The following is a 13,874-nucleotide window of genomic DNA, read 5'->3' on the forward strand; positions in this document are numbered from 1 at the left end:
TATATTTTGAATAGGATATTATTATACAGACTTTGATGAAGGCAAAATATAATAACATTCTACCTTCAAAATTCAACATTGTAGCTTATTATAAAAAGACTTAAGTTTGATCTCATGAGAGTATATTACTGAAAATATATTACAGTCTGCTTCACTTCACAAACTCACGAGAATCCGTCTTGAGATTCTCCCGGTGCAAACTTCAAATTCTCACAGCAGCTGGCAGACCAACAGAGCAGCTATGAGGCTTGTGAGGAAGCCAAAGGCGCTACACCCAAGACAACCAAAACAAACATGGCAACGCTGACAGCAAAAATATTAACGATTTAGTTTGTGAAAAATGTGCAGAAGGTAAGTGCTTGGTGCATTTGTGGACAGGGAAGACGTCTGGCTTTTCTCTCAGCTGAGCTGGATGTGACAAAAGTTAGACTTCTGGGCTGCTTTTGATTCTGATGACACAGCATTTTTAAGGGCCTATGGAGCAAACGTTCGTGCCACTTACAGGCCAGGAGCTGGATAATGGCAGTAAAAACAAATCTCTCTCCCTGTCTCAGTCGGAAGAGCTGGAGGATGAAGACAAAGAAGCTGATACAGCACAAAATGGTGGACAGGATCATGGCGGCTTGGACCGTCTGCAGATAGGCTGGGGAGATGAAGAAAACACTGTTAGAATGAAAAAAAGTATGTATATGTTCAATGTTTCCCATTTTCTGCCTTTTGTTGATATTTGAACGCTTATTTCATTTGTTGATTAAAGTCAGATGCCCTAATTTTTTTAGCATTGTCACATCTAAAGAACTACAAAAGCCTGTTATTCATTTTATTATGATGGTTAATTTATAAATGCTAACTGTCAGTGTCCTACCAGCACTAGTAGAATGGCTGTTCTCCACTGGGATGCAGGTGTTGTTGCAGGAATACCACAAGTCGGTGTAGATCGCATCACGGCCAGTAGGGGTCACCACCCACCACGCCTACAGAAATCAACATCACAAGTTAGTGAAATCATAATGATAATAATAATAATGCAGATTTAGTTGTAGATTTTGTCTGTCTTACGTTGTAGATGGTGGCCACGAAGAGCAGAGTAGCCGCAGCCACATGGAAGAGGATGATGAGGAATAAGATGATCAGCATGGTGGCGCTACTTTGGACTTGTCTTGAAATATGTGAAGTTCTCAGGAAACTATCTGGGCGTCTTCAAAAAATCTGCTGAGACACAAAACACACATAATATTAATATTTGTATCTGCAACAAGAAGTAAAGTGGTTTCTTCATTTCTGGTCATGCCAACTGGATCTTTCACTCAGTTATTTTCTCAATTATTTAAAGGGCCCATATTGCACTATTTTTAACTCACAAATCCTGAATATTTAGGCTGTGTTCTTCTCTCAAAATTATCGCATCATAACATCACAAACTCAACTTTAGGTATGTTTTTGATGAGGTTTCTGCATTCTAACATGGCTAAAAGCTCACAAGAATGAATTTTGGATAATATAGGACCTTGAAAATGTGGAAAATGTGGATGTCAATTAGAAAGAAAGAGCACATTAAAGTAAACCGCTATTATTACGCCATATACAGACATTAAATATAGAAAAAATTGCACCTATAACAAAAAACTGAAATGACGAATAGGCTGCAATGGGTCAACTTGATTCCACAAAGAGTAGTCAGACCAAAATGAAGTTTAAAATAAAATATCATAATTACAAATCAAATTGAGATCACATTTTCCAAAAGCAGAGGCTCAGTGATCACAGCATTCACATCTCACAAGCCCAAAGGTCACTGGTTCAATCCCCGTCTGTGTGAATGTGGGTGAGCGCTGGTGGGTGGGCAGCTGGCACAGGTTGGCAGTCATACTTCCTTCAGTCTATCCTGGGGCACTGTGGCTACACAAGACCTGAACCACGAGTGTGAGGAGTGAATGAATCGTTTATATTGTATGTAAGTGAGTCTGAGCAGAGGAAATTACAACAAGTCTTCCAAAGCCTTAAGTATGAGCTATACATATATATTAATAAATTCCAAATAACGTGATTATACGTGGTTTACAAATCGTTCTAGTTTATGTCCAGTTTTTGTTAAGACTGATGCTTTCTTTAGGCCTGTGTGACTCAGTATGACTCATTTCTATTATTGTTCGTCATAACAGGCTGACAATGCAGAGTTAGCCTTTATTTTGTTGAATATTAAAACACTAGATTATAATGGTTATGCGAGTATTGCTGCTCATCATGTTGTGGCTCTGTCCAGATCATTTTTCTATAGTAAATTTGTAGGGACAATACGTAAAGTAAACAGTACTCTCATCACTCATTCTGCTGTATAATTTGACACTGGCACATAGTGTTTAGCTACATGGAGCTCAGAGGCTCCGACATCTGTCACCAATTAGCAAATCACAGTCACAGAAATATTTGTCCCAGCAGATGACAGTAAAAGAACACAAACACTTATGTTATGTCTATATGCACAATTACTCTATGTAGGAGGGCTCTTTAAACAAACGAGAGAGCTGAGAGGACTTTAACACACACAACAGTGTTATGTTCATATCAAAGCTGCAGTAGTTTGGTTTCCTCTGAAACTAGATGAATTCTGCAGAATAATAAATTAAAGTTATTATTACACAACTTCTCTAAAATGACTGGGTGCAAACTGTATGGCTCATTTCCATCGGGTTTTCCCTTTGTTAATCACTGCAAGTGTTCTAGTGAAAATTTTATTGCTAAATATAAATAGACAGCACGGAGGTTCTCGGTTCAATTCTCGGGTCACCCAGGTCTATCTGTGTGGAGTTTGCATGTTCTCCCTGTGTCTGGGTGAGTTCGCTCCGGGCACTCCGGTTTCCCCATCAACCCAAAACATGCATCATATGTACAGTCCTCCAGTTAAGATAGTCCTGACCAAGACTAGCACCAAGATCTGGAGATGGGTCCATGAGCACTGTACAGTAGATCCTTTGACCCAGAAGCACTTGGTTGAACATTTTCCCTCTCTAAAAAGGATGACAAGACCTTTACCTGATATTTCAGTAGTTTTAGTATTTTTATTTGTAAAAGTAGCCTGCTTTGATGCTGTGATGCTGCTACTATCACAACCAGTATAAGACGTATTTACTTTCATTTAGGTCAAAATTAACAAATAAAACAAAACCACAGCAGTGCTTAATAAGATTTCTGCCACTTCAAAACAAAGACTTAATTACCTTTAAGCAAAACATACACAGTTAAACTTTGTATGCCATAAAGAATCAGGAATTAACATCACATTTTGGACGGCCTTCTACACTTGGTGCTCGCCAGGACTAAATGACTTAATGAGCATAACTCAGCGCTCACAAAGGACTTGTTAAACAACAACAACAACATACATATGATTCCACAAGCCTATAATACCCTACCATACACAAAACTGTTTTGTTTAAAGCCTCCAATTCAATTTTGTACAAATATGGCATACACAGGCAGAGCATGTCAGAGCACAGTCGTATGTGGCCTGTACTTGGACACACTGAAACCTATAAACAGAGAGAGAGAGAAAGAGGCTTTTACCCCCCTCTGCTAACACACAGTCCCTGTAAAAACATGCAAGTCTGCAGACAGGAAACAGGCCAGAGTGAGTCTAAGAGGACACGTGGGTTTGGGGCTGGGGGCATCAAAGTCAGCTATAGACTTAGATCTAGGAGGATATAAACTGTAATTACATCTACAATGAATAGGGAGGTAGACAAAGGTTTTTATAAGGTATGGCTCGGATACAAATGGGGAGGAGAAATAGAATAAGAATAGTACGATTGTTTAAAATGTTGTCGTAATACTTTGAAGTTAAACAATATAACAATAAACAATAAAGTGATGTACTATTAATGCAAAAAATGCTAACATAACAAAAACAAAAATTCCAATATAATTGAAGTTAAAACATTTTGCTGAAATTCTACTAATACTTACTACTCACATCAATTTCTTCATGATGGCTACACTGAAAAACTGCAAAATTATAGTGTATTTAAAGGGGAGCTACATAACATTTAAGCCACATACCTCATCGCCATGGAGAGGTTATTGGTATGCCTCAAATGCACCACAGCATGGCATTAAACTTATCTAACTCCATGGAGACAAGCAGGCAGCACCACTATACCATGTTACAGCTCAGGTCTGCACACAGAAGTTGATATTAATGCCAAACTGTGGAATATTCTAGACACCGCAGTATCATCTCTATTGCAATAATACCGAAAAAGTTACACGGCGCATCTTTGATTTGGCTCCAGAGCAGAAGTCAGGCCATAATCTGTAGACATGTAGATAAACACACACACAGCTGGTTCTCATTGTGTCTGCTCCTGACTTCTCATCCCAGCCAAGCCAGAGGAAGAGCAGGGGGCCGGGGGCAAAGACAGGCCAAAGCCGGGCCAAGAGTGGAGAGAGGGAAGATATGTAAACATAAGACTAAAATCATATACAGAGACAGACATTTGACAATTTACAAGAAGATTCAGTAGTCATTTCTGAAAGGTTGGGCTGATATCCAATTTGTCTTCTGTAACTGAATATGTTGATATTTCTTTAACTTTCTAACTAAAAGGTGCAGTACAAAACATTTCTAGTGGAGGGTCCGCCACCTGCTTGTCAAAACCATCTATCAGGAGAGAGACAAGCAGGTTACTACGCTATGTGACATTACAATTCAGATCTGTGGAGAGTCTCCCCTATTCAGAGAAGGATTTTGAGCAACTTGAAACACCCATAATGAATAAATGTTACATGGATATGGGTGTGCAAAAATATCAAAATATTGATACATCATATCGCTTAATGTGATGATACACTATCGATATTGTGGGCTGCTGTATCAATATATCGCCAAGAATGTTTTTTGGTATATTTTACTAAATTATTTTGTTACAGCGCTGCAGTTTTGTTGCTTATTTAGTGGAATTTTCACTGTTCTAATGAGTAAAATGAGTGTGTTTCATAATCACTTTGTACAAGAAGTGGTTTAACAAACACTTTTAGTATCACAGTCATGACTCAGCCTTTATTTTTAATGAACTGTATCGAATTGATTTGTAATATATCATATTGAATTGAAAGTCCACTGTATCAAGGTATGTATCGTATCGGCAAATTCTTTATGATACCCAGCCCTATAGATGGATATGTTTAAAGTCCATAAAACAATCTCCATGGAGCAATAATTTCTAATGGAGACATGTAGGTAGTGTACCCTCCACCAGAAAAGTTGCGAAGTCCACCTTAATGTCTGCATACTTATTAAACTATACCCCCATTTATTCCCCATAGGGACTGGTGCTCCCTCTGCTGTCAGCAATGGGAATAAACAGAGCCATGCATCCTTTGTTGTAGGAGAAATTGTACAAGGACACTCACTGCCAGCTCAGTCCATGTTATCTAAGCCTACATCACCAGAAGTATAATACTTCCTACAACAAACACTGGACTGCACGAGGCTGGAATGTCTCAGCGTGCTGTTTCCTGTTAGCCTGATTCATCAGTCAGTTTAACTTCATGGAAACCATCTGACTTTGCAGCATTAGGATTCGTTCGCTCAATGGTAGGTTCTTTTTTTATTTAACCAGTCACTGCTATTTGGTCGTGATATAAGTAATGCACCAAATCCTGTAGGAAGACGGGCAATAACGTCTTTCCTCTTGATCAAATTCACCAAAAATTCTCTTCCGGCTTTAAATCCTCAGTCTTGGAAATTGTTGTCAACACAGAATGAATGGCTTCGTCAACATCCATCTCGACCGCTTTGTTTACTGTTGTGCTGTATCACGTAAGACACCCAGACAGGCGCTTGAGTTTGAGGTCATGGCTTCACAGCTCTTCGCCGGTTGGCTGGTGCACGGTCTACAACTTCTGAGGTTCTTGCAAACCATCTAGTGTATTCCGATTCCTGAGCTAGTCGCTGGACAGAAATTAAATTATGAAATTGAGGGGAAGCACTAGGTGGCGCCAGCCTGGCTAGGATCTGGTACTGACGGTAAATAAACATCTCCTGCGTTAGAACTCCAGCGTCATGTCTCTTCTCTTCAGTCTGGGGCTACTATGTTTACAGTTGTGAGCATAATTTGACCACAGAATGAGACCGGAGATGGTTTATGCGTTTAAAAAACATGTGGGAGAAGTCCAGACTTTTATCTATGATGTAGCAAACCTGTCAAAATGCAAACAGAGCAACTTTGAGTGCTTGATTAATGACACAACAAACACGAACAAGGCAAAACAAAACTCCATGTAAGTATGTCAGTGATGAGAAGACAACAATACAACAGCTTTTAATCATAAAAGCTCAAAAAGGTTAATTTTGCAGAACGTGTCCTTTAAAAAAATCTCAATAAAGTATGGTAAGATAGTAAATTTCACCAGTTAAGTGACTTTGCCCATTCCTGATTTCAGACATTTAAAGTTTGGAGTGGACCGATGGGGTATTCTAAGATCTAAAAAGAAAAAAAATAAATCTGCCATGACTGCAAAGACCAAGTATAATAGTATAATAAGTATATTTTATGGACTTGGCCTATTCCGTACAATACACTGTTTTCCTCACAGTTCCCATGTGTGAGCAGTTACTTGGGATCTACGATGTTGGTGGTGCCAGAACTTTAGCAGATGTTGTGGTCAGTGGGAAAATCCTACAGAGGACATTAGGGATTTTTAGTAAACCGCAAAACCATGAGATGTAACTTTTGTAATACATGAAGCTTTAAACCTAAACTAGAAACATGTCAGCAAAGTCTGTCCGTATCAAAACATACACGATTCCCAGCTTGGATACTACAACTGAATGTCTCTCCTAGTGTCTACTCTTCATCCCCATTTCACACTGCACACTATCCAATGTAAAGTTTGAGTAAAATTGTTAAATATCCTAACACAATCTACATGGAATACCAAAATGTATAGTAGTAGTAGTTGTTGTAGTTGTTGTAGTCTTTATTGTAGTAGTAGCAGGTGTAGTAGTAGTTGTTGTAGTAGTTGTTGTAGCTGTAGCAGTTGTAGCAATAGATGTAGCAGTAGTAGTTGTTCTTGTTGTAGTACTAGTAGTTCTAGTAGTAGTTGCAGCAGCAGCAGTAGTAGTAGTAGTAGTAGTAGTAGTAGTCTAGTAGTAGTTAGCAGCAGCAGCAGTAGTAGTAGTAGTAGTAGTAGTTCTAGTAGTAGTTGCAGCAGCAGTAGTAGTAGTAGTAGTAGTAGTAGTAGTAGTAGTCTAGTAGTAGTTGCAGCAGCAGTAGTAGTAGTAGTAGTAGTAGTAGTAGTAGTAGTAGTAGTAGTAGTAGTTCTAGTAGTTGCAGCAGCAGTAGTAGTAGTAGTAGTAGTAGTAGTTCTAGTAGTAGTAGTAGTTCTAGTAGTAGTTGCAGCAGCAGTAGTAGTAGTAGTAGTTAGTAGTAGTAGTCTAGTAGTAGTAGTAGCAGTAGTTGCAGCAGTAGTAGTAGTAGTAGTAGTAGTAGTAGTAGTAGTAGCTAGTAGTAGAAGTAGTTCTAGTAGTAGTTGCAGCAGCAGTAGTAGTAGTAGTAGTAGTAGTAGTTCTAGTAGTTGCAGTAGTAGTAGTAGTAGTAGTAGTAGTTTAGTAGTAGTAGCAGTAGTAGTAGTAGTAGTAGTAGTAGTAGTAGTCTAGTAGTAGCTAGTAGTAGCAGTAGTAGTAGTAGTAGTAGTAGTAGTAGTCTAGTAGTAGCTAGTAGTAGTAGTAGTAGTAGTAGTAGTAGTAGTCTAGTAGTCTAGTAGTTAGCAGTAGTAGTAGTAGTAGTAGTTCTAGTAGTAGTAGTAGCTAGTAGTAGTAGTAGTAGTAGTTCTAGTAGTAGTTGCAGTAGTAGTAGTAGTAGTAGTTGCAGCAGTAGTAGTAGTAGTAGTAGTAGTAGTAGCAGTAGTAGTAGTAGTAGCAGTAGTAGTAGTAGCAGTAGTAGCAGTAGTAGTAGTAGTAGTAGTAGTAGTAGTAGTAGTAGTAGCAGTAGTAGTAGCAGTTGCAGTAATAGTAGTTGTAGTAGTCGTTGCAGTCATTGTAGTAGTAGTAGTAGTAATAAGTAGTTTTAAAAAGCGCCCAGCCTCATGATATTCTCAACAGACTCAATATCCGTGCATGTCTTAAAGGTACTCTATGTTGCTTGCCTGTTTGACGGTCCACCCCCTGTTTGTCTCCATGGAGATGTTATTGCTTTGTCTGGAAAGTTCCACAGTATTAAAACGTAGCTACAGGCATTTTTACTGCTAAAAATACATGCCCTAGTAGCTTCACTTGCTTGTCTCCATAGATACGTTTTATGCCGTACACATAACAGTGCATCTTTAACAATAGTATTCTGTCCATTTATTTGTTTATTTCTGAGTGGTCTGCAATATGAATAGCAATCAAATCGAAAACGTAATTTGAATGGGAGCAATTAGCAAATCGCAAAGGCAGCAGTTTTTGAAGTACCATAATTACTTCCACTAACAACAATATATCCTGTGTTATTCTGCATAAAAACTGCTAGCCCTATAATTTAGATCTGCACAAACACGCTCTGAAATGTGATTATTGCATTAGTTTGTCAGTTCACATTTCAGTCCTTTTGTTATTTCTTCTGGACGTGCTTAAAAAGTGAACTTTGAACATAATCCAGTTATTAATGCTCCCATATTACACTATATTCTGATCTGTTATTATGTTGTTTCCTCATCTGGAGTTGTTTTGTTTCATTTCCACATGTTTAACAACCAAACCCTGCATGTTTAGGCTGAGTTCTTCTTTCAAATACAAAACACTCTGTCCCACCTTGTGATGTCATGAGGTAACACAAGAAATGCTCCACTGCTCACACACCTTCACTAGAATCATTTGGACAATTTCAGACCTAGGGGTGTGCAAAAATATTGAAATATCGATATATCGTACTGTTTAATGTGATGATACAGTATCAATATCGTGGACTGCTGTATCAACATATCACCAAGAGTATTTTTTTTTGGTATATTTTACTAAATTATTTTGTTACAGCGCTACAGTTTTGTTACTTGTTTAGAGGAAGGAAACTCGTTTATGCAACAAATCTGACATTTTCACTGTTTTTATTATTAAAATGGGCGTGTTTCATACGAACTTTGCACAAGAAGAGGTTTAAGAAAGACTTTTAGTGTCACAGCCATGATTTACCCTTTATTTTTTATTGAACCGTATCGAATCGATTTGAAATATATCATATCAAAAGCTCATTGTATCGAAATATGTATCATATTGTGGCCAATGTATCGAGGTACGTATACCCAGCCCTATTCAGACCTGGAATTATCGATCATTTTGAGCTTTGGATACAGACAGACTAAAAATAAAGGGTTACTCCAAACATGTGTGAATAAAACAAAACACAACTCTGTATGTTTTTGATGAGGTAACAGCATTAAAACATGGCTTAAACCTCGTGAGAATTCATTTTGTTTAATATAGAACCTGTAAAACGTAAATCACAAATGTAATCTCAAACAAAATGCTCTCCACAAAATTTGCAATTTGATATTTTTCTCCAACCGTGCAGATCAAACTTCTGAGCTCTAAATATGACACCTTGGGAACCCTCTCCATCACAGTGGCAGCATGCGAAAACCGTGGCACTGACCTTCGACCCCGGGTAACAGCTGATGCGCGCACACACTTCAGGTTAGCGCTGGTATGCAGAACAGGGATATTTCACACGTGTCACGCCTCATCTGTTTTAATACATGCATTATGGGTGCAGCTGCCAAGTGTCAAACGCTACAGCAATTACCCACACTGGAAACATGCGAAAACCATCAATCGTCACTCAAGGTATTAAAACACATATAGCACTTAAGTAGGTGTGGTCAGTTCTATTTGACTTGCTTTGAAGAAAACTCACTTTGTTCTTTAAGTTAAATAAAACTGTTCTGAGTACAAGTTCACAAAGTACAAGTAAACAATATCTGCAGTATGTTTGTACAGGTCAAATAGTTAAATATTAAATTTAATGTATGGGAATGTATAGTGGGTTTTTGTTTGATCACTAAAAGGTAAGAATAACCGAAATATCGTGATATTGTATCGTCAAAGTTCTCACAATAATATCATGGTCTAGGGCTGGGTATCATTAAGAAGTTGCCGATACGATACATACCTCGATACACAGGCCACGATACGATACGCTTTTCAATACAGTGCACTTTTGATTCAATACAATTCGATACGATATATTTCAAATCGATTCAATACGGTTCAGTGAAAAACAAAGGCTAAATCGTGGCTGATTCTAAAAGTCTTTATTAAACCACAAAGTCTGTGCAAAGTTAATCTGAAAAACTACTCAAAATTGTGAAAATGTCAACACAGCTGTAGCTCTTACTCAAAATAATTGAGTAAAATATACCTAAAAATACTCTTGGTGATATATCGATACAGCAGCCCACGATATCGATACTGTATCATCACATTAAACGATACGATATATCGATATTTCAATATTTTTGCACACCCCTATCATGGACCATCACAATATGTCGATTTACAAGTCTCTTTGCTTATATTAAGAGTTATGGTGCAGCAATAGCTAAAAAAACAAACAAAACAAAAACAGAGGGAACTACATAGACCATGATCCTTTGCTCCATTTCAGTGCAGACTACAAGAAGAAATAAGTTCTAAGCACCTTTAAGTCTTAGTTCTTTGGATTAAGTCTTGTCAAGGCATTTTAAGAGGAAAAGGTAAAAGCATATTAAGAGTTTTGTTAGCCTTCACAAAATATTGCAATAAATATCGTATCGTGAGATGTATATTGTGAAAATACTGAGTAAATATCGTAAGAGATTTGAATATTGTTACATCCCTAATCGTGACTCTCCCCATTATATCGTGAGCTTTCCCACGATATCACAATAAATCTCGTACCGTGAGGTTCATACTGTGACGATATCGTATCGTGAGACTTGGATATCATTACATCCCTACTAAAAGATCTTATTTTTTAGTATTGCGATAACGATTCGATGTGATACATGTTTTTTAATAAAGTTGCAAGATGATACATACCTTGACACAATATGATACGTTTTTTGGATGCAGTGCACTTTTCAATACAATTCGATACAATATATTTCAAATCAATTTGATACGGTTCACTCAAAAAAATTGGGTAAATTATGGCTGTGATACTAAAAGTCTTTCTTAAGGCTTTTTAGAAGGTTTGTGGTAAAAAGTAGGGGTATGCAAAAATCAAATCAAAATATCGTATCATTTAATTTGATGATAAAGTATTGACAACACAGCCTGCTGTATATATTGCCAAGAGTATTTTTGGTGTATTTTACTTAATTAGTTTGTGACAGCACTACAGTTTTGTTGCTTGTTTTGTGAAAGGAAATTTGTTTATGCAACACATCTGACAATTTCAGTGTTCTGATGATTAAAATGGGTGTGTTTCATATGAACTTTGCACATGAAGTGGTTTAAGAAAGACTTTTAGTATCACAGCCTATGATTTAGCCTTTATGTTTTATTGAACCATATCAAATTAATTTTAAATATATTGTATCGAACCGAAAGCTCACTGTATCGAGATATGTATCGTATTGTGGCTTATGTATCGAGGTATGTATAGTATCGGCAACTTCTTAATAATACCCAGCCCTAGTAAGAAGGGATGATAAGTGAGTTATTTCTAAGTCAAAATTACAAAAATGACAAAAATAGTCAAAATCAGCCCTATATATCGGAATAAAAATACCGACAGAGTTCATCGGCCATAGTTGCTCTGGACTTTAAACAACTTTTATACAGTTTTCACACAGAGTAAGACAGAATATTTTGTTTGCAGAGGAGATTAAGGTACTTCAAAAATGACAACCTTTGCACTTTGCTGATTCATATGGATGTAACGATATCCAATTTTCTCGGTACAATACTTTCATGATATGCATCTCATGGTACGATATTTATTGCGATATTTGGTGGAGGGAGGCTAACAAAATGGTGAAGATGCAAAATTTTCTTTTTAGAATGCCTTGACAAGCCTTGGCTGGGTCATAATCCAAAGAACTAAATTTTAAGTGCTTAATAACAGCTATTTCTTCATCTAGTCTGCACTGAAATAGAGCAAAGGATCATGGTCTATGTAGTTTTGTTTTGTTTTTTAGCTATCGCTGCACTAAAATTATTAATTTAAGTAAAGAAAATTGTTATTTCGATATATTGTGATGGCCCACGATATTATTGTGAGACTTTTGGCAACATGATATCACAATATTTTGGTTATTGTTACACTTCTATCCATTCATATTGCCATTAATCTTGTAGCCCTAATTCACTGCAATATATCGATAGAGCAGTCTTTGATATAAATATTGCGTAGTCCATTACACAATCAAAATAACATAGTATTTGCACGTCACAATGAATAGCATAAAAAATTCAAGGACCACAATTTTTCACTAAAACAAAAATACACAACATCGACAGTACAGCAGACAGGAGAAGACAGGAGAAGACAGCAGCCTCTAACACTATCATTCCTCCTCTCCATCCAGCCTTGTAATGGGAGGCTGGGGGCTTGTAAGTGTGTAAGTGTGTATGTGTATGTGTGTGTCTGTGTGTGTGTGTGCATGGACCGCTTCACTGGTGGAAAATGCTGACTTTAATGTCCTTTTTAAACTCTTTTTAACACACTAAGCCGCAGACTAACGGGGCCTTCAAATCTGGCAACCGCGTCTATCCAACACTACAACTCTTTTTTCGCGAAGGAGAAACTTAGAAAAGCAGTAGCAGCTATAAATCTTACTTGCGACTTACTCACCTGTGTGTATATTATAGCGCCAAAGTACTTAAAAACAGATAAACCACATGCTAAAATGGCACACCTGAACTAAAAAGTACACAAAAATGAAAAATTACAACTTCTTATCTTATTCTCCGATTAAGTATTAAGTGTGAGAATGTTCTTAATCACCACTAGATGTCACCAAAAGCAAAACAGACAAGGACAAATTATCCTTGTGCATCATGCAGTTGTACAAAGGTATCACTTATAACCAAACCACATACAAATAACTACTCAACTAATGACTTGGCAGCAACAAAGGTAGCGGAAAATTTAACTCAGTACCGTTACTTAGAAATAATATTACTAGTAGATGTACAGATTATTGATCAGACATTTGCAGCTCAAGTTTTTGGAGAAACTGCTACTCAAAACAGAGTAATTGGAAGAGTGCCTGTCTGGATGTAACTTGATTTATAATTTTAGTTAGTGAAATTGGAAGGACAAAACTTTAGATAATATGAATAATCTGGTATTTTCAAAAGATAGACCAGAAAAATTAAGAAAACTTAAATAATATAACAAGTAGTGCAAGAAAAACAAACGTTCAAGAGTGCAGTGACCAAAACTCTGGTCGTGCTTACAAGACGAAGGATATCTGTTAGTATTCGTGGAGCGCAAAAATAACAAAATACTGATATATATCATATCGCTTAATGTGATGATACAGTTTCGATTAGGGCTGGGTATCGTTAAGTTGCTGATATGATACACAGGCAACAATACGATACATACCTCGATACAGTGAGCTTTTGATTAGACACAATATACTTCAAATTGACACGGTTCATTAAAAAATAAAGGCTAAATCATGGCTGTGATACAATAGTAAAAGTCTTTGTTAAACCACTTCTTGTGCAAAGTCAGATACACCCATTTTAATCATCATTAATCATAAAAACAAGGAAAATGTCAAATGTGTCAAATAAACGAGTTTCATTTCACTAAACAAGTGACAAAACTGTAGCGCTGTAACAAAATTATTTAGTCAAATATACCAAAAAATTCTCTTGGCGATATATCGATACACCAGCCCAT

General features: G+C 37.1%; 1 protein-coding gene across 4 annotated transcripts in view; it reads right to left on the reverse strand.

The window, feature by feature from the left end:
- The window catches only part of emp2 (epithelial membrane protein 2), a 35,559-nt gene that overhangs the window by 2,699 nt on the left and 18,986 nt on the right, over window positions 1-13,874 (reverse strand). For 2 of the 4 annotated variants that reach the window (XM_020919947.2, XM_020919945.2), the window contains exons 2-4: window positions 1,060-1,209; window positions 866-974; window positions 503-643 (exon numbers count right to left, since the gene is read on the reverse strand). In XM_020919947.2, coding sequence (XP_020775606.2) covers window positions 503-643; window positions 866-974; window positions 1,060-1,137 — 328 coding nt within the window. In that variant the 5' untranslated portion in view covers window positions 1,138-1,209. Of the gene's footprint in view, window positions 1-502; window positions 644-865; window positions 975-1,059; window positions 1,213-13,874 lie in introns of all 4 variants that reach the window. The other 2 variants (XM_055152557.1, XM_020919946.2) reach the window with 1 other exon arrangement.

Source organism: Boleophthalmus pectinirostris, unplaced genomic scaffold (assembly GCF_026225935.1).
Source record: "Boleophthalmus pectinirostris isolate CB_2022bp ecotype Guang Dong unplaced genomic scaffold, ASM2622593v1 HiC_scaffold_17, whole genome shotgun sequence".
NCBI classification, from domain to species: Eukaryota; Metazoa; Chordata; class Actinopteri; order Gobiiformes; family Gobiidae; genus Boleophthalmus; species Boleophthalmus pectinirostris.